Below are 20,759 nucleotides of genomic sequence, written 5' to 3'. Positions count from 1 at the left end.
CGCTCAGAAGCAGGACTGCGGTATCCGCAGCCATCACATTAGCACTCACCATCTGCAGAGTGAACGTGGGAGCTGCCAATCTGATCCACCAGCAACATGAAGACAAAGCCCAGAACCAGGGAGACCCCAATGTACGCATGCAATTTAGAATGGTCGTGCTCGTGGACTGCCGAGACTTCGGGGCCAGTCTCTGCCTCTTTTACTTTTTGGCTTTCCAATTCATGGTGTTTTGCTGGGGGAAAAAAAAAAAGAATACATTTGTCTTCCATAACAGATTTAGAAAAACGATGAATTTATGAATTAATGTGAAAGTGGGTGAACATAACATAAGGGTATGTGCAGACGTTCAGTATTAGGCAGGCCTTTGTACGCGCGGTGATTCCGCATGTGTTCATTGAACCGTGCGGAATCACTGCGTCCAATACATTACACTGGTGATATTTATATTGCGGAGGCTCACGTCTCTGCAAGATAAATAGACACGCTGCGGTCTGGAAAGACGCATGTCCATCTCCGAGGGTGTCTCTGGATGTATAGTGGGCATGAGATTTCTTGAAATCCCTCCACTATGCTGTAACATCTGGACGCTGCGGGTTGGACGCAGCGTTTACAGACCGTGGGAACATATCCTAAGAGTTTAGTGCGTGATAAAGCGGATGCATTAAAGAGGTTGTCCACTACTTTATCACTGATGACCTATCCATATGATAGGCCATCAATGTCTGATCAGTCGGGGTCTGACACGCGGCACCCCTGCTTATCAGCTGTTCTCGGTGTTGGTGGGAAATGTTCAATTGCGGAGCTGCTCCATCTCCTGATGGAGGCCACAGACGGATGCTGCACCTCCACCTCCTATTGGTTGAATAAGAGGCGGATGTGCAGTACCCAGCCCCATCAGAAGACGGTGCAGTTCCGCAATTGAGCATTTCTGGCCGGTGGCTGCCGACACAGAGAACAGCTGATCAGCGGGGATGCCGCGTGTCAGACCCCGACCGATCAGACATCGATGGCCTATCCTAAAGATAGGTCATCAAAAGCAGTGGACAACCTCTTTAATAAAAAATACACTATTCATGCAGACCTGAAACGGATGACTAAAGGAGTTGTCCTGACCGAAAATTGTGTTCACAGGTGGGTTAGCAGTAGGGAGGAAAAAGGCGTTAAAGGGAATCTGAAATCCTGATTACAGTGTGTGTCACTTACTGGGATGCTTGCTGTAGCTTTGATAACATCAGTTTTCAGGTAGTAAACCTGCTGCCATGCAGCTCTCCATATTAATAAACTCTGTATAACCCCATCATTGGTTGTATAGGCAGAAAGCTACCAGTGTACACAGAAAGCTGCCAATCGGTGCTGTGGGCGGGGCTATACAGAGCTCAGCACCCAGAGATCTCTAGAAGATACAACTGTCATTTTACCAAGACCACAGCAAAACCTACCAGAGAAAAAAAGAGCAAAAACTCTGCTGTAACCAAGTAAATAAAAAGCAAAAAGTGCATTTAAATAACACAGTTCTTAGTAATACTGTATTTGATCTAAAAAATTCACACTGAGGTCAACATTGTCTAACATTATAACCTAACCTTGTTTCAGTGTATGACTGTCCCGATCAGTCACCTTGTCGCGGTGGGATGGCTTTTATGCTATTTTTGATCAAAAACAGTATTACTAAAAACTGTTATTTAGATGCACTTTTTTCTTTTTATTTACTTAGTTACAGCAGGGTTTTTGCTCATTTTTTCTCTTGTAGGTTTTTAGTTTTTATGACCAATGTGAAGATGCGTCTATGAGCTGCATGTGTACCAACTCAACTAAAGCTCAATTTTTCTTTTTTTTCAAAACTACAGCAAGCAGTGAGGAAATGACATCGCTGGAATCAGGGTCTGTCTCTACACCATGCTGTTCTCAGATAGGGTAGCAAAAGCCTGGTGACACATTCCCTTTAAAGGGTTTATACTAAACAATTGGTGACCCATTCTTAACGTAGATGATCAACATGAGATCAGTGGGGGTCCGTCTGCTGGTGCCTTGAATCCCCCGACAATCTGTAAAGGAGAGAGTTGGGAAATCTACATACACACTGTCGGTTCTGGTGATTTATCTAATTTATAGAGGTCTCTACAGAATGAAGTGAACTACAAACCACCATCTCTTTAGTACATACATCTCTTCTGAGGTATGCAGGAACCGGCAGATGATGGATCCCCCTTTAGTGCAGGGGTCTTATAACAATAAATCCACTATTCTTCATTAAACTTTTCAAGTCACACAGCACATTAGTTAGTTTTTGTGCTACATGGACTAACAGTACAGTATACCTGCTCTTGTAAAACGCTGATTTAGGAGATAAATCAGCTTTAAGTTTGCCCAGGACCCCGGCAAGAAGGGCGCACTTCTAGGAGCATTAGTTCCAGGTATTTGCTCGGCTTCACATAGAAAGTCCAAAACCATTACACCACTTGTTTCAGCATTGGGCTCAGGGTGGTGTGATATGGCTATATAATGAAAATGTGTTTTGTGAAGAAGAGCCTTTAGTTCATTGTTACTTCTGGTTACATTACTAGTTATAAGCTGTGACAAAAATCACTGGTAAAGTACTGGAGGGGAGATACTGTATGTTTCACTATGCCTAGTAGCATCAGTGAAATAAAACCCCGAGTTTTTCCTCCAGGACACCAAGTGCGGTGAGGGGTTAAACTAATTTACATAACAGGATGGCTTTTATGTGGACATTCATAGAATGTCCACCATATCTCCATCCCAGGGTGTGTTCTAGTGCTTAAGTAGCTGGTCTCTAAAGGCAGCAGTGTTCAGTGTCTGGAGAGGAAGACTCCAGAGAAGTTGTTGTGCTGGAACCAACCTGAACCGTGTGTGTTCTGCTGGCGGTGAGTGGGAGGAACACCGCTCTCAGAAGGACTGTGCTTTCTGCTACTGTTTTGTTTACCTGTTTTGCCCAGAGGGCTGTATTTGTTTTAAAACACCTTTGTTTATGATGTCCATAATAAAGTAAAAGAAGTTCTTAACACCGCAGTGTTCCCATGTCTACCTCCATGTACAGCCGAGTGAGGCAATCTACCAGAAAGCTTAAAGGGAACCTATCACCCCGTTTTTTTCGGTATGAGATAAAAATACTGTTAAATATGGCCTGAGCTGTGCATTACAATAGTGTAGTTTGTGGACCCCGATTCCCCACCTATGCTGCCGAAATACGTTACCAAAGTAGTCATTTTCGCCTGTCAATCAGGCTGGTCAGGTCGGATGGGCGTGGCTTCTTCCCCCAGATATTGCGTAGTTTTCCGTTGGTGGCGTAGTGGTGTGCGCATGTCCAACGTCCCCAATCCTGCACGGGGGGGTGAAAATAGCAGCGATGTCCGTTATTCCATTGGTGGTCGGTGGGCGCGGCCATCTTCCTTTGGCCGCGCGTGCGCAGAAGCGGCGCTCTGCTGGCCGCGGCTTCAGGAAAATGGCCGCGGGATGCCGCGCGTGCGCAGATGGAGATCGCGGCGGCCATTTTCCTGAAGCCGCGGCCAGCAGAGCGCCGCTTCTGCGCACGCGCGGCCAAAGGAAGATGGCCGCGCCCACCGACCACCAATGGAATAACGGACATCGCTGCTATTTTCACCCCCCCGTGCAGGATTGGGGACCTTGGACATGCGCACACCACTACGCCACCAACGGAAAACTACGCAATATCTGGGGGAAGAAGCCACGCCCATCCGACCTGACCAGCCTGATTGACAGGCGAAAATGACTACTTTGGTAACGTATTTCGGCAGCATAGGTGGGGAATCGGGGTCCACAAACTACACTATTGTAATGCACAGCTCAGGCCCTATTTAACAGTATTTTTATCTCATACCGAAAAAAACGGGGTGATAGGTTCCCTTTAAACAAAAAATTCAGCCAAGCAGAAAAATAAAAACTCTGCAAGCAGGATACAAAGGGAAAACCTTCCTTACTGCATGGGAAACAAAGATTACTTGAGACTAACCTTCTAGAGCTTCTTCATACAGAGCGTGGACACCTTCTGGCACAATGACTGCTAGCGCCGTCCCACAAAGAAGACCTGCACCCAGTACAGTCACCAGCTTTAAACGTTCCTGAAAGATCAAAAAGGCATTAAATGAATCTACAGGAAACAAGACTTCCTAAACTATTTGTGCAACTGACAGTTTCATGAATAGATCTTATTACATTTTTTAATTCTAAAATAAATGTTCTTAAGAGTAACTAAACTTTACACAAAAATGCAAAAAACGTTTTGTTTTTTGTTTTTTTTTAGCCCTTTATTTCCCTGCAGATCATTATGGTTCTGGGTCTTGAGATCCCCAAAGATCGCGCAAAAAGCTGCTTAGAAGCGCGCAACTAAGGAGAAGAATCTTTGCAGAAAATCAAAGAGGAATGGTCATTTACTCAAAAAAATTGAGTTAAATACCTTGTAAGAATCCCTGAGCTTCCCGGATACTGCCACATTTTTTCATTTTGCGCTGTGTCACTCCATTGCGGAAATACTCACATTTTTTGCCTTTTGAACACAGTATGTGAAACTTCTATTTTCAGAACAATGGCATGTTTCTTCAGTGTCTTCTCTGGGGGGGCATGCACTTTCTCCCTTCCCTCCCACACAATGCCAAGCACAGCTCGACAACTAATCTTGGACGCTACTGAACTATGATTGGCAGGTCTGAGGAGGAGTGAAATTGCACACTCAAAAGACTCTGAAGAAACGCCCAGTTGCATTACAAGCAGAGATTTCACATATTGCGCTCCAAAAAGGGGGGGGGGGAAAGGTAAAAAGTGGCAAAGTCAAGGTGAGTGTAGGAATTTTTACAAGGTATTTAAAGATTTATTTTTTTTCTAGCAAGTGACAGGCCCTCAAAATCTAGACTGTCCAAAACAAATGGTATTGGCAAGTCTGCACGTTCCATTTGTTTGGAGAATGCTGAATCCTAAGATTAGGACAGAATTGGACTAGTTTCATGATTAACGGCATCAGATACTGTCACTATACAACTTTAACTGATTTAGGGTAAAGTGCTTTAGGTTATTATCCCAGAGAGGCATAGTACGTCCTGACCGATGCAGGTAGGAAAATTTCACTGGCAGATCAAGGCTCACTGCCCAGTGAAGTACAGAAAGTAGTGTCTTTTTAATTCCATCTAAGGCCAAGTCAGCCCCGAGATGTGCCCCAGAGGTAGGATGACCTGCACTTTCTCCATGTTATCCTTCTTATTACTGAACAAACAGCTGACAAATGTAAAATCTGCTGCTACATAATGGTATAAGGCCTCATTCAGACATACGTTTTCACGGACAGAGCACATACCCATTATAATTTGTTCACATGGTCATGGTTTTTGCAGACACTTTGTCCACAAAAAAAATAAAAAATTATGGAGGCATGTCTGGTTTTGTTTGTGGGAAAACCACTTTAAGTCATTGTCTGTTTCTTTAGTTGCATAATCTATAGATTATCTCCGTTACGTTATTCTTATAAGGATATCATCATATACATGTGCCTGCTTGTTGTCCACATTCCTGGTGTTCGGATGCCATATGGACACTGGACTTTGTCCTATGTCGGTCTGTAGTGTGCCGATTACCTCTTATTTGCTACCTACCCTACAATTCCAATAAAAGTTATTGAACCACACTTAACTGCGATCACATACGTGTATTTTAAATGGAAATACAAACTCCAGTTTTTCCTGTTTGGTCGGTAAATGACGTCACTGCAGAGAAAACAAGCAGGCTACTTGTTACAAGCCATTCGGAGAAGAGATAAGAACTAGAGCAATGGAAACAACCTAAAGAGCGAAGAATCACAATTACTAAGTACTGTGTGACTTCTAAAGGATCTCAACAAATCTTTGGGTAATACAGGAATCTACGATACAGATATGCAACATGACTCAAGCCTAATAGTGACCAGTGACGTACCGCTGTGCAACATGGACAAAACCGCTCCCAACCTACAGCTAGGGCTGCCAATATAACAAACCAGGACACAAAAAATGGGGCAACTATCAACAGGGGTGCCGCCAGGAATTTCAGGGCCCCATACTCATCCCCTTGAGACTCTGCTCAGGCTCCACAGCCACAGTCCCACTGCCCACTCTTGGAAAAACTCCACATCCTCACCAGTCACACATTAACAGATTCCTTCACACACCATATCACAAACAGAGCCAGCAGCTTTGGTTTTTGACGAGAAGGGAGGGAATGGGAAGTTGGATGGGTGAGTGGGCGCATGCACCTAATCAGTCGGGCCCTCAACACCTGCATATAATGTGCCGCGAGGGCACGCCGGCAGCTTATGAACAGAGGATGGGCCAGTGATGTCAGACGTGGCCAGCCTCCTCTGCTGTGGCCATACAATTTTAGTAGCTGCGTCAGTGAGTGTCTAGGGCATAAAAACAAAGTTAAGTAATTAGCCTGAATGCTAGGCCATTTATACAGTGATTCAGAGGTGCTGTGTGTCTCACCCAGTCCATGCCGTACACACCAGTAATGCCCTGACTATCAAGATCAAAGTAGCTCTTCACCTTGTAAACATCAATTGCCCCTTCAACATTTATAAAAATATATATATATATATATATATATATATATATATATATATATATATATATATATATATATATATATATATATATATATATATATATATATATATATATATATATATATATAGTGCCGGGTGTCTCTTAAATAAGCAAAAAAAAAAACAAATAAAAGGTTATAAAAAAACAGCGGTTTAAAAAAAGCAGAACTCCTAAAATTAATGAAGCTCTCCCATTAGATTTTGTATTCATTAAATGTGTGTATGTGGATGTAATGTAGTGTGAGTATTAATATACTCCCCTACCGCTGCTCTCTCCGGGATCCAGCACCGTTCTCCTTTGTAGACTCTCCGGGTTACACTGGGACTGGACGTGGCATTTACAATGTAAGTCTATAGAGCAGCAGGACCAGCCCCATAGGCTTACATTGTAAGGCTGCCGTCACACTAGCAGTATTTGGTCAGTATTTTACATCAGTATTTGTAAGCCAAAACCAGGAGTGGAACAATTAGAGGAAAAGTATAATAGAAACATATGCACCACTTCTGTATGTATCACCCACTCCTGGTTTTGGCTTACAAATACTGATGTAAAATACTGACCAAATACTGACAGTGTGACGGCAGCCTAGAAGTGAGTATAGAATACATAGTAAAAGTGAGCTGGCTAGTCGCAACTGAGGTGACGTCACCGAGAAGAAAATCACAATGGCACGGGACACCGGAGACAGCGGCGGTAGGCGAGAATATTAATACACTTGCACATATACATAGGTTTAATGAATATCAGGAGTGCTTCTTTAAGCCTTTAATGACCGCCAATACGTCTTTTTACTGACCTGAGATATAAGAGAATAGCATCCCCATACAGGTGACAATCCAGCAGCTGTACACCATAGCTGACAATGTGCTGTATCAGCCGCGATCAGTGTTAGCATCGACCATGGCCGTTTAACCCCTTAGATGCTGCTGTCAATAGTGACTACAGCATCTAAATGGTTAACAGAGTGTGGGGGGCTTCCTCTTCAACCCCATTGGCACCCTGAGATAATGATCATGTGGTTCTGATGTTTGTCATGTCAGTTCATGACAAAATAACAGCCTTGAAGTCTGCCGGCTATAGCGACCTGTTCAGAAGTTAGCAACATTTAGGTGGTTTACCTAAATCAACTTTTTCATTCCTGTTATAGCACTTTACATTAATTCCTGAAAAGCACCTGAATGGTTATTAAACTACCTGACAGCAAATTTGAATCTACTGAAGGGTGTGGTTTGTAAAATGGCCTCACATTTGGGGCTTTTCAACGTATAGAGCCTCCAAAGTCACTTCAAAACTGAATAGGTCCCTTAAAAAGTAAGTTTTGAAAATTTCCTTGAAAAATAAAAAATGACTGCTACATTATTAAACCGTCTAAAATCATAACAAAAAAACTAAATTTCCAAAATGGTGCTGATGTAAAGCAGACATGTCTGAAATGTTATTTATTAACCCCTTCACCCCAAAGCCTGTTTTCACCTAAGTGACACGGCCAATTTTTACAATTCTGACCACTGTCACTTTATGAGGTCATAACTCTGAAACGCTTCAACGGATCCTGGTGATTCTGAGATTGTTTTCTCGTGACATATTGTACTTTATGATAGTGGTAAAACTTCTTCGATATGACTTGCATTTATTTGTGAAAAAAACAGAAATTTGTCGAAAATTATGAAAATTTAGCAATTTTCAAATTTTTCGTTTTTATGCCCTTAAATTAGAGAGTTATATCACATAATATAGTTAATAAACAACATTTCCCACATGTCTGCTTTACATCAGCACAATTTTGGAAACAATTTTTTTTTGTTAGGGAGTTATAAGGGTTAAAAGTTGACCAGCGATTTCTCATTTTTGCAACAAAATTTGCAAAACCATTTTTTTTACGGACCACCTCACACTTGAAGTGACTTTGAGGGGTCTATGACAGAAAATGCCCAAAAGTGACACCATTCTAAAAACTGCACCCCTCAAGGTACTCAAAACCACATTCAAAAAGTTTATTAACTGTTCAGGTGCTTCACAGGAATTTTTGGAATGTTTAAAAAAAATTGAACATTTAACTTTTTTTTCACAAAATTTTTACTTCAGATCCAATTTGTTTTATTTTACCAAGGGTAACAGGAGAAATTGGACCAAAAAAGTTGTTGTACAATTTGTCCTGAGTACGCCGATACCACACATGTTGGGATAAACCATTGATTGGGCACATGGCAGAGCTCGGAAGGGAAGGAGCGCCATTTGACTTTTCAATGCAAAATTGGCTGGAATTGAGATCGGAACCCATGTCGTGTTTGGAGAGCCCCTGACGTGCCTAAACAGTGGAAACCCCCACAGGTGACACCATTTTGGAAAGTAGACCCTCTAAGGAACTAATCTAGATGTGTGGTGAGCACTTTGAACCTCCAAGTGCTTCACAGAAGTTTATAATGTAGAGCCGTAAAAAAAAATAATATTAATTTTCACAAAAAATGATCTTTTTGCCCCAAATTTTTTATTTTCCCAAGGGTAGCAGGATAAATTGGACCCCAAAAGTTGTTGTGCAATTTGTCCTGAGTACGCTGATACTTCATATATGGGGATAAACCACTGTTTGGGCGCATGGCAGAGCTCGGAAGGGAAGGAGCGCCATTTGACTTTTCAATGCAAAATTGGCTGGAATTGAGATCGGAACCCATGTCGTGTTTGGAGAGCCCCTGACGTGCCTAAACAGTGGAAACCCCCACAAGTGACACCATTTTGGAAAGAAGACCCCCTAAGGAACTTATCTAGATGTGTGGTGAGCACTTTTAACCCCCAGTTGTTTCACTAAAGTTTAGAATGTAGCGCTGTGAAAATTAAAAAAATCATTTTTTCTTTCCACAAAATGATGTTTTAGCCCGCAATTTTTTTTTCCCCAAGGGTAACAGGAGAAATTGGACCACAAAAGTTATTGTCCAATTTGTCCTGAGTACGCTGATACCCCATATATGGGGGGGAACCACTGTTTGTGCGCACAGCAGGGCTCGGAAGGGAAGGAGCGCCGTTTGAAATGCAGACTTAGATGGATTGGTCTGCAGGTGTCATGTTGCATTTGCAGAGCCCCTGATGTACCTAAACAGTAGAAACCCCCCACAAGTGACCCCATATTGGAAACTAGACCCCCCACGGAACTTATCTAGATGTGTTGTGAGAACTTTGAACCCCCAAGTGCTTCACTACAGTTTATAACGCAGAGCCGCGAAAATAAAAAATATATTTTTTTCCACGAAAATTATATTTTAGCCCCCATGTTTTTATTTTCCCAAGGGTAAGGCTGGTTTCACACTTGCGTTTTTATCTGCATGCGTTTTTTAAAAAAACGCATGTGTGAAAAAAACGCACGTAAACGCGGTAAAATGCATGCGTTTTTATAGAAAAACACAAGAAAACAAGAAAAAAAAACAAAAAACCCTAACCCTACCCCTAACCTGAAATACGTGGCACTGAAATACGTGGCACTGAAATACGTTTATATACGTATATAAGTGCCACGATATTTCAGTGGCCACGTATATAAGTGCCACGTATATAAGTGCCACGTATATAAGTGCCACGTATATAAGTGCCACGTATATAAGTGCCACGTATTTCACGTAAATGCCACGATATTTCAGTGCCACGTATTTCACTGAAATATCGTGGCACTGAAAGACGTGGCACTGAAAGACGTGGCACTGAAAGACGTGGCACTGAAAGACGTGGCACTGAAAGACGTGGCACTGAAAGACGTGGCACTATGACTGTCAGAAAATGTTCATTAAATGGTTAGGGGTGAGTTTAGGGGTAGGGTTAGGATCCCTTTATCACCTTGATGGTGGTGGGTGACTTTTCAGTGTGTGTTCTGTTTTTTTTCTATAAAAACGCATGCGTTTTTAACGCAAACAAACGCGTTGAGATCGGACGCCATGTCGCGTTTGGAGAGCCCCTGATGTGCCTAAACAGTGAAAACTCCCCAATTCTAACTGAAACCCTAACCCCAACCCTAACCCCAGCCCTAACCCTAGCCCTAACCCCAACCCTAACCCTAGCGCTACTTTCACACTAGCGTTTTTTTGCATACGTCACAATGCGTCGTTTTGGTGAAAAAACGCATCCTGCAAAGTCATCTGCAGGATGCGTTTTTTCCCCATAGACTAACATTAGCGACGTATTGACACACGTCGCAAGCGTCGTGCGACGGTTGCGTCGTGTTGTGGCGGACCGCCGGCAGCAAAGAACGTTACATGTAACTTTTTTTTGTGCCGACGGTCCACCATTTCCGACCGCGCATGCGCGGCTGGAACTCCGCTCTCATCTCCCCGCACCTCACAATGGGGCAGCGGATGCGTGGAAAAACAGCATCCGCTGCCCCCGTTGTGCGGCGCTTGCACAGTATGCGTCGGTACGTCGGGCCGACGCAGCGCGACGGCCCCGTACCGACGCTAGTGTGAAAGTAGCCTAACGGGAAAATGGAAATAAATATATTTTTTTAAATTTTATTATTTTTCCCTAACTAAGGGGGTGATGAAGGGGGATTTGATTCACTTTTATAGCGTTTTTTGGGCGGATTTTTATGGTTGGCAGCCATCACACACTAAAAGACGCTTTTTATTGCAAAAAATAGTTTTTGCATCACCGCATTTTGAGAGCTATAATTTTTCCATATTTTGGTCCACAGAGTCATGTGAGATCTTGTTTTTTGCAGGACAAGTTGACATTTTTATTGGTACCATTTTCGGGTACATGACATTTTTTGATGGCTTTTTATTCCGATTTTTGGGAGGCGGAATGAACAAAAACCAGCAATTCCTGAAATTCTTTTAGGGGGGGGCGTTTATACCGTTCCGCGTTTGGTAAAAAGGATAAAGCAGTTTTATTCTTCGGGTCAGTACGATTACAGCGATACCTCATTTATGTAATTTTTTTATGTTTTGGCGCTTTTACACAATAAAAACTATTTTATATAAAAAAAATAATTGTTTTTGCATCGCTTTATTCTGAGGACTATAACTTTTTTTATTTTTCTGCTGATGATGCTGTATGGCGGCTTTTTTTTGCGGGACAAGATGACGTTTTCAGCGGTACCATGGTTATTTATATCCGTCTTTTTGATCGCGTGTTATTCCACTTTTTGTTTGGCGGTATGAGAATAAAGCGTTGTTTTTTGCCTCTTTTTTTTTTTTTTTACGGTGTTCACTGAAGGGGTTAACTAGTGATATAGTTTTATAGGTGGGGTCGTTTCGGACGCGGCGATACTAAATATGTGTACTTTTATTGTGTGATTTTTTTTTTTATTTAGATAAAGAAATGTATTTATGGGAATTTTTTTTTTTTTCTTCTTTATTTAGGAATTTTTTTTTATTTTTATTTTTTACACATGTGGAAAATTTTTTTTTTTACTTTTTTACTTTGTCCCAGGGGGGGGGGACATCACAGATCGGTGATCTGACAGTGTGCACAGCACTCTGTCAGATCACCGATGTGACAGGCACATTGCAGAGGCTTGCCGGCGCCTGCTATGAGGAATTCTCAGCAGACGCCAGCAAGCAGGGTCATCTCATGACCCGGAAGGAGTCCCGCGGCCATCTTGGATCTGGGGACTCCTTCCAGGTCACCGGAGCAGTGCGATCTCATCGCGTTGCTCCGGTGGGAGAGCGCAGGGAGCCCCCGTCCCTGCGCGATCCCCCTCTATGCCGCTGTCACTATTGACAGCGGCATCAGAGGGGTTAAATGCCCGCGATCGGCGACAGCGCCGATCGTGGGCATTGCTGCGGGGTGTCAGCTGTCATATACAGCTGACACCCGCACCCGATCACCGCGGCGCTCAGCGCGAGACCGCGGTGATCGGGGCGCCGTACTAGTACTGCGGCTGGCACTAATGCAGTGCCGGCAGCGCAGTACTAGTATGGCGCATGTCGCGAAGGGGTTAATGTTTTTGTGTGATGTGACTGTCTGGATTAAAAAGGGACAATCATTAAAAGTTTGAAAATTGCTAATTATTTTAATTTGTCAAATTTCTGATATTTTTTATTTACAAAACATACCAACTTAAATGTATCATTATCACAAAGTAGAACGTATCACGAAAAAAACAATCTCAAAATCAATGGGATATGTTGGAGCACGCCAGAGTTTTTACTACATAAAGTGACATGTCAAATTTTTTTTTAAATGGGCCCGGCCACTAAGGGGTTAAAGGGAACCTGTCACCAGTTTTGTGAAATATTTTTAGCTGCTATCCCCTTACTCAGCATCTGCGCTGCACTCTCTAAATTCTTATATAACCCCTGACTCCCCTTGTATACTCCCAAAAACCTATTTTAATTTCTCCGGCGCTGTATGGTAATCTTCTCAGTCCGGTCCGTTCGGGGTGGTTTTGGGCCTCTGCATCCCTCCTCCCAGGTTCTGCTTGCCATCCTCCTGACACAGATGACGATCCATATTGCCATGCGACATATCGCACCTGGTCAGAAATATTATGTTTCGCACCTGTGTAGTATGCTTTGCCCAACTGCGGGCAAAGCCAAAAAACAGAAGTTTGCATGCGCTGGCAAACGTAGTTCTGGTACATGAGCTAGAAGTATGTGTGCCGGCGCATGACACTTCTGTTTTTCGGCTTTGCCCGCAGTTGGGCAAAGCATACTGCACAGGTGCGAAACGTAATATTTCTGAGCAGGCGCGAGATGTCGCACGGTGATGTGGATGACGCAAGAGGTATCATCCATGAAGTAGGACGGCAAGAAACAGCCGATGGGAGGTATGGAGAGGCCCGAAACCACGTCCATCAGACCGGAGTGAGATTAAAATACAGCATGGGAGAAATTAAAAATGTTTTTTTCGGAGTTATACAGGGGGAATCAGGGGTTTATAAGGGTTTAGGGAATGCAGCGCAGACGCTGAATAAGGTGATATTTTTAGCTGCTATGTCACAAAACTGGTGACAGGTTCCTTCTAGGTTTGTTATACAAAAAAAAGAAAAATAACTGACTTTGCAGATATCATCTTCACATCTTCTGGATGTTCTAATCCAATCCCTAAAGAGAATGGTGGAGATTATGTACACTAGCAGCAATGGATGTCTGATGGACTCTATACAATAAAACTGACTTTGCAGTATGACTCCCCAAGTCAGTACAAGTATGTAGATACCAAACATACGTAGTTTGTTTTTTATACTTACAATTTCCAAAACCTGTAATATTTTACATTTTTAGTCGATGGACTGTATGAGGGCTTATGTTTTGTGCCCTGTGCAGAATCCCGGCAATAATGGCAACCAATTGACACCTTGCAACAGCATCCCAGAAGTGCCAATGGCTGCATGGAATGGCACGCCACCCTCCTGAAGTGCATTAACAGTGGCATTTAACAAGTTAACAGCCACAGGTGTAGCTCCGCTACACATACGGCTGATAGAGGCAGACGATGACTGAATAACAGTCATCATCTGTCATGAAAGATGGGGGTTAATGTCGAGAAATTTCTCACTGTGAACTGCTGTGACTCACTGAGCTAAGCGCTGCACCATGAGACTTTTTCTCACGGTGATAACGGTCATCTCACAGAGGTCACCGCAGTTCATCGGCCTGGCTCACAGCGAAATGTGGGAACGCAGTCTCCTGGAGTAACCTTGATGACGTCACCGTTAGTCACTGATGCTCCGCTTGCAGCAGCTCATTCTCATGTGATTTTCAGCCTGGACAGTCACATCTTGAACCGTCCAGGTTGAAAACCACTTATCTCAGAAAAGGATTACGGTGTGGGACAGTATTTCGGACAGGTGAGGGATATCAATGTTTTTTCTTTTCTCTTACAGGGAACAAGGGCTTCAATGGAATGGGTGTAAAGTGAGTATAACTTTTTTTTTATTTTTAAATAAAGTAAAACGGTTCGTATTTTTATTTAAAATAAGAGGACTCTTTTCTGGCTGTGTGTACAATATGGCTATGGGGTTAGTAATGGAGAGGCGTCTTACCAGCCCGAGAATACCAGCCCCCAGCTGTCTGCTTTAGCTTGGCTGGTTGTCAAAAATGGGGGGGGCCCTGCACTATTTAAAGAAAAAAAATGCCGTGGGACCCCTCTATTCTGGATAAGCAACCATGATAAAGATGACAGCTGGGGGTTGAAGAAAGCAGCTGTCAGTTTTGCCATGCTGGTTATCAAAAACAGAGGGGTAACCCATGCCATTTTTTTTTTTTTTTTTTTTTTATTTATAACGCAGGCTGATAAGTACTCTTATCAGTGGCGCCTGCTCTTGCTGTTATTAGTGGAAGCAGGTGCAGGCTGATGGGAGTAGTACTCTTTAATCAACCGACACCTCTCTGACCAGAGAAACTTTTTACTTCCGTTCCCAGCTGCTGTCGCTCTGACCGGTGGTAATAATCTTACTGCCGATCAGAGCTGTTGGTGTTTATCGTGCTGTCACGCAGATAGTGTGTGAAACACCCAATGTTCGGGTGCTGAACCCGAACAGTAACATGGACTTCCTGGAGAAGTCTGTGTTCGGGGGTCCATGCCCGAACAATAGGTGTTCTATACGGACCACTAATTTTACTGTTCAGGTTGGCCCATCTCTAGTTATTAAACCTCCAACCTCTTCTGTCCCAATCTACACAGCAAAGTAGACTGGCGAGCTGCACATAGCAGGAGACAGCAGCCTATTATATGCACTGGAGGCTATTGCAACAAATAATAAAAAAAAAAAAAAAAAAATTATATATATATATATATATATATATATATATATATATATATATATATATATATATATATATATATATATATATATATATATATATATATATATATATATATATATATATATTTTTATTTATTTATATTTCCGGAAATACCTGACTAAAAAACATGTAATATTTTGATGACACGTGGCCTTTATTAATAAATTGCTTTCATTAGTTCAAATAAAAACGGGAATTAAGCTTGTGTACTAATACTGATGTGCTGGAAATAACAGTGATCGTCCTTACCTCTGAAAAATTAACTGCTAGTGGGATTATCCCGGATACATAACAGCCCACCAGCATAGCCAGCGACAGCAGGCTGATAGAGCTGAAGTCATCCATCACTGCTGTAAGGGTTCAGGCTCCACTCTGCAAAAGAAAGAGCAAAAAAAAGTATTTTATCATGAGAAACATACTAACATCTCATTTGTCAGAGCAGAGACATCTACAAGACTGGCACCAAAACTTTGCTAATAACATTTTATAGTAGTAATAATAATAATAAATAATGAAACTTAAATATTATTAATTAAAAAAAGAAAACAATCGTAGGGCTCATTCACACGTACGTTTTACATGTACAAGTGCTGGTTTTTTTTCCCCATGGATACCACTCATACCTATGACAGTCTATGGGGTTATTCACATGCCTGATTTTTACCTCGGACTGAGTGGTCTGTGCAATATTTCAGAGACATGTTCAATACTGATCTGAGTTTCAGATCAAAATAGGCAATGCAAGTCTATGGGTCCATGAAGCAACGTAACAGCATTTGGATGACATTGGTGTGCTGTCCGATTTTCACTGACTGATCTATAGGAGAAGGTGGAGAAACTTTTTTTTTTCTTATCAGTGAAAAAAAAACGATGAAACTGACCAAACGCTCATGACACTCAGACTGTTTTTCTCGTACGTCAAAAGAACTGACATGTGGACGAGCCCTTAGAGCTCTTTCTGACGTCCATGATCATCGGTCGAATCTCGGATCGCAATGCACGGACTGGCCACGCGTCTCCTGACCCAGAGTGTAACAGCTTCATATATTTCTAGGAGGCCATCATGCTCAGGTCGTGAGACGCTCCACCAGATCGTGCACTGTGAAAGAGCCCTTATGTTTGTGCTTTTCTCCCTTATGCAGACCGATTGTCCATGGTTACAGACTACAAGACACAAGATGGATCTGACCCCGAAGTCTTGTGTTTTTTGCTAAACATCAAGTAAACTGTATATTCAAACTCGCCTGCTTAGATTTGAAAACATTTAATGTATTGGGAAGACAATAGCAAATTCTGACATTCTTCAACTTACAATATCTAAGACTCTGCAAAACGGATTTCCCAATAACGGTGCAGCATGATGTGGAACAGGTAACAATGTAATGTGAATGCAGTGGGTAGAGACCTTGTAGCCGGCCACTGTAGTTGCTTTGGGTCATGCAAAGTGGGGCACGGTTATAGATGCAGGTATGTAGCCACATAGGTAGTCCAGGGTTGAGCTAGGACATTCCTACATTAGAGGAATTTCCATTTTCAGAAATTTTTTCATTTTCACCTCGCACCTCTCATTTTCACCTCAGTATATACATGCTTGTTATATATATAACAAGCATGTATATACTGAGGTGAAAATGAGAGGTGCGAGGTGAAAGTGAAAATGAAAAAGTTTCTGAAAATGGAAATATATATAATTTTATACACCTGTATGTCATCTCCTGTATATAGTATATACCTGCTGTATGTCGTCTCCTCCTGTATATTGTATATACCTGTAAGTCATCTCCTCCTTTATATAGTATATACCTGTGTGTAATCTGCTCCTGTATATAGCATATACCTGTATGTCATCTCTTCTGTATATAGTATATACCTGTATGTCATCTCCTCCTTAGCCTTCCATGGCCTGGACAGCCTTTGAAAGTTTCCTCCCGTGCCGAGGCCAGGCTTGTCCGAAGAGTCAAGGCTAACCCAAGGACAACAAGGAAGGAGCTCCGGGAAGATCTCATGGCAGTGGGGACATTGGTTTCAGTCAATACCATAAGTAACGTACTCCACCGCAATGGTCTCCGTTCCAGACGAGCCCGTAAGGTACCTTTACTTTCAAAGTGTCATGTCAAGGCTCGTCTACAGTTTGCTCATGATCACTTGGAGGACTCTGAGACTGACTGGTTCAAGGTTCTCTGGTCTGATGAGACCAAGATCGAGATCTTTGGTGCCAACCACACACGTGACGTTTGGAGACTGGATGGCACTGCATACGACCCCAAGAATACCATCCCTACAGTCAAGCATGGTGGTGGCAGCATCATGCTGTGGGGCTGTTTCTCAGCCAAGGGGCCTGGCCATCTGGTCCGCATCCATGGGAAGATGGATAGCACGGCCTACCTGGAGATGTTGGCCAAGAACCTCCGCTCCTCCATCAAGGATCTTAAGATGGGTCGTCATTTCATCTTCCAACAAGACAACGACCCAAAGCACACAGCCAAGAAAACCAAGGCCTGGTTCAAGAGGCAAAAAAATCAAGGTGTTGCAGTGGCCTAGTCAGTCTCCTGACCTTAACACAATTGAAAACTTGTGGAAGGAGCTCAAGATTAAAGTCCACATGAGACACCCAAAGAACCTAGATAACTTGGAGAAGATCTGCATGGAGGAGTGGGCCAAGATAACTCCAGAGACCTGTGCCTGCCTGATCAGGTCTTATAAAAGACGATTATTAGCTGTAATTGCAAACAAAGGTTATTCCACAAAATATTAAACCTAGGGGTTGAATAATAATTGACCCACACTTTTATGTTTAAAATTTATAAAAATTTAACTGAGCAACAAAACTTTTTGGTTTGTAAGATTTATGCATCTGTTAATAAATCCTGCTCTTGTTTGAAGTCTCTAACTTATTTGCATCTTATTAAACCTGCTAAATCTGCAGGGGGTTTAATACTACTTTTAGGCACTGTATATAGTATGTAAGTACCTGTATGTCATCTCCTCCTGTATATAGTATATACCTGTATATCATCTACCCTGTATATAGTATATACCTGTGTCATCTACTCCTGAATATAGTATATACCTGCTGTATGTCATCTCCTCCTCTATATACCTATGTGTCATCTCCTGTTTTATATAGTATATACCTGTGTCATCTCCTCCTGTATATAGTATATACCTGTGTCATCTCCTCCTGTATATAGTATATACCTGTATGTCATCTCCTCCTATATATAGTATACACCTGTATATCATCTGCTCCTGTATATAGTATATACTTGTGTGTCATCTCCCCTGTATATAGTATGTACCTGTATGTCATCTCTTCCTGTATTAGACCTCGTTCACACGTTATTTGCTCAGTATTTTTACCTCAGTATTTGTAAGCTAAATTGGCAGCCTGATAAATCCCCAGCCAACAGGAAGCCCTCCCCCCTGGCAGTATATATTAGCTCACACATACACATAATAGACAGGTCATGTGACTGACAGCTGCCGTATTTCCTATATGGTACATTTGTTGCTCTTGTAGTTTGTCTGCTTATTAATCAGATTTTTATTTTTGAAGGATTATAGCAGACTTGAGTGTGCTTTAGGGCGAGTTTCATGTGTCAAGTTTTGTGTGGTGACATGCGTGTAGCAACTTTTTGTGTGTAAAGTTGCATGTGACAGGTTAGTGTAGCAAGTTGTGTGCAGCAAGTTTTGCGCATGGTGAGTTTTGCGCGTGGCGAGTTTTATGTGTGGTGTGTTTTGAGTGGCGACTTTTGTGTTTCGACTTTTATGTGGCGAGGTTGGTGTATGTGTGGTGAAATGTGCGCTGAGGGTGGCATATGTGTTCAAGCACGTGGTAGTGTGTGGCGCATTTTGTGTGTGTGTTCATATCCCCGTGGTGGTGTGGTGATTATCCCATGTCGGGGCCCCACCTTAGCAACTGTATGGTATATACTCTTTGGCGCCATCGCTCTCATTCTTTAAGTCCCCCTTGTTCACATCTGGCAGCTGTCAATTTGCCTCCAACACTTTTCCTTTCACTTTTTCCCCCATTATGTAGATAGGGGCAAAATTGTTTGGTGAATTGGAAAGCGCAGGGTTAAAATTTCGCCTCACAACATAGCCTATGACACTCTCGGGGTCCAGACATGTGACTGTGCAAAATTTTGTGGCTGTAGCTGCGACGGTGCAGATGCCAATCCCTGACATACACACATACATACATACATACATACATACATACATACACACATTCAGCTTTATATATTCGATATAGAGACCAAAAACAAAAAATTACAGTTCTAGCGTTTATATTTCTGTAGTGTCATTTCTCTATATTTCTTACATTTAGAATCTGATGGCCCGGATGCCAAATATGCTTATTTTGTTATTTTAAAAGTGAGGTGACCTACATTTTGTTTTTTTATTTTATTTATTGACTTTTTTATATTTTTCTCTAAATCCATTTTCCCTCCTGCACAATACATCACTATATAAGGTGAAATTAAGGGTCTCTGAAGACCCCTGACCATGGACTTAGAGGTAGCGCCAAGATGGCGGTGACAGGGGGCTCCAATAAGCCCCTCGCTGCCATGGGATCCCATCTGGACCCCCACAGTTGCATCACAAGAAGGCGATGGATACTGTATAAGCAACCCCCGCCCCCTGGAGGATCTCATCGCTGTAGTGCCGCTGTCAGTGACTGACTGCAGCGTTTCTGGCTACACCTGCCTGGTGTCAATGTATCTGTCCTGCCCCCCATGATGGCTGACATCCCATTACTGCCCACATGAGAGCAGTCACCCAGCTTTCCCAGTGGCAGGCAGTGGGCTGAGCTAACGGAATGATAACGCACAACGGCGGAAGGAGGAATCTCACTTGTATCCCGGATCTCGGCCGATCTGTCCTGTCCTAGAAGGGTTTCACGATGTATTTGCGGCGACAATCCCGATCACAGCTGCTGACAACAGGCCTCAGCAGGTAACACACGCACAGGCCGCCATCTTTGTACCTCGGGGCCTCTAGCTGCCATGGTGTCACTACTCGCAGTACTTCCGGGTCACGTGCTTGCTGACGTCACCGGTTTATTATCCGTCAGTAAAAGTCAGACCGCTGCTGAGAATAGTATCGCACACGTGTTGTGTCTGTGCCGTGCTCTCACGGTGACCGTGCACGGGTCTATATCACCGGCAGATGAACTCTGGCTGAAAGGGAAGTTGTTGCCCGTAGCAACCAATCAGAACGCGTCTTTGATTTTATAACCTGAGCGGAAGGCATGAAAGCTGGAGTCTGATTGGCTGTTGTCGTCAGTAGCAGCGCTTGCATTGTCACTTGTGCCCCATATATACACATATTTATACTATAGATATAGTATGTCTACGTATTTATAGTATATAGACTTTGTTGTTATTATTTATATAGCACCGTTAATTCCATGGTGCTG

At 42.7% G+C, this 20,759-nt stretch overlaps 1 protein-coding gene across 2 annotated transcripts in view; it reads right to left on the bottom strand.

Annotated features, from left to right (window-relative positions):
* The window catches only part of SLC39A9 (solute carrier family 39 member 9), a 30,418-nt gene extending 9,911 nt beyond the window's left edge, over window positions 1–20,507 (bottom strand). Inside the window, exons 1-4 of one of the 2 annotated variants that reach the window (XM_077263298.1) lie at window positions 20,195–20,507; window positions 15,587–15,709; window positions 3,992–4,100; window positions 50–232 (exon numbers count right to left, since the gene is read on the bottom strand). In XM_077263298.1, coding sequence (XP_077119413.1) covers window positions 50–232; window positions 3,992–4,100; window positions 15,587–15,682 — 388 coding nt within the window. In that variant the 5' untranslated portion in view covers window positions 15,683–15,709; window positions 20,195–20,507. Of the gene's footprint in view, window positions 1–49; window positions 233–3,991; window positions 4,101–15,586; window positions 15,710–20,171 lie in introns of both variants that reach the window. The other variant, XM_077263308.1, reaches the window with a different exon arrangement.
* Between the last annotated feature and the right edge of the window lie 252 nt (window positions 20,508–20,759).

Source organism: Ranitomeya variabilis, chromosome 1, assembly GCF_051348905.1.
Source record: "Ranitomeya variabilis isolate aRanVar5 chromosome 1, aRanVar5.hap1, whole genome shotgun sequence".
Classification (NCBI taxonomy): domain Eukaryota; kingdom Metazoa; phylum Chordata; class Amphibia; order Anura; family Dendrobatidae; genus Ranitomeya; species Ranitomeya variabilis.
This window is presented reverse-complemented; position numbering and strand designations above follow the sequence as displayed.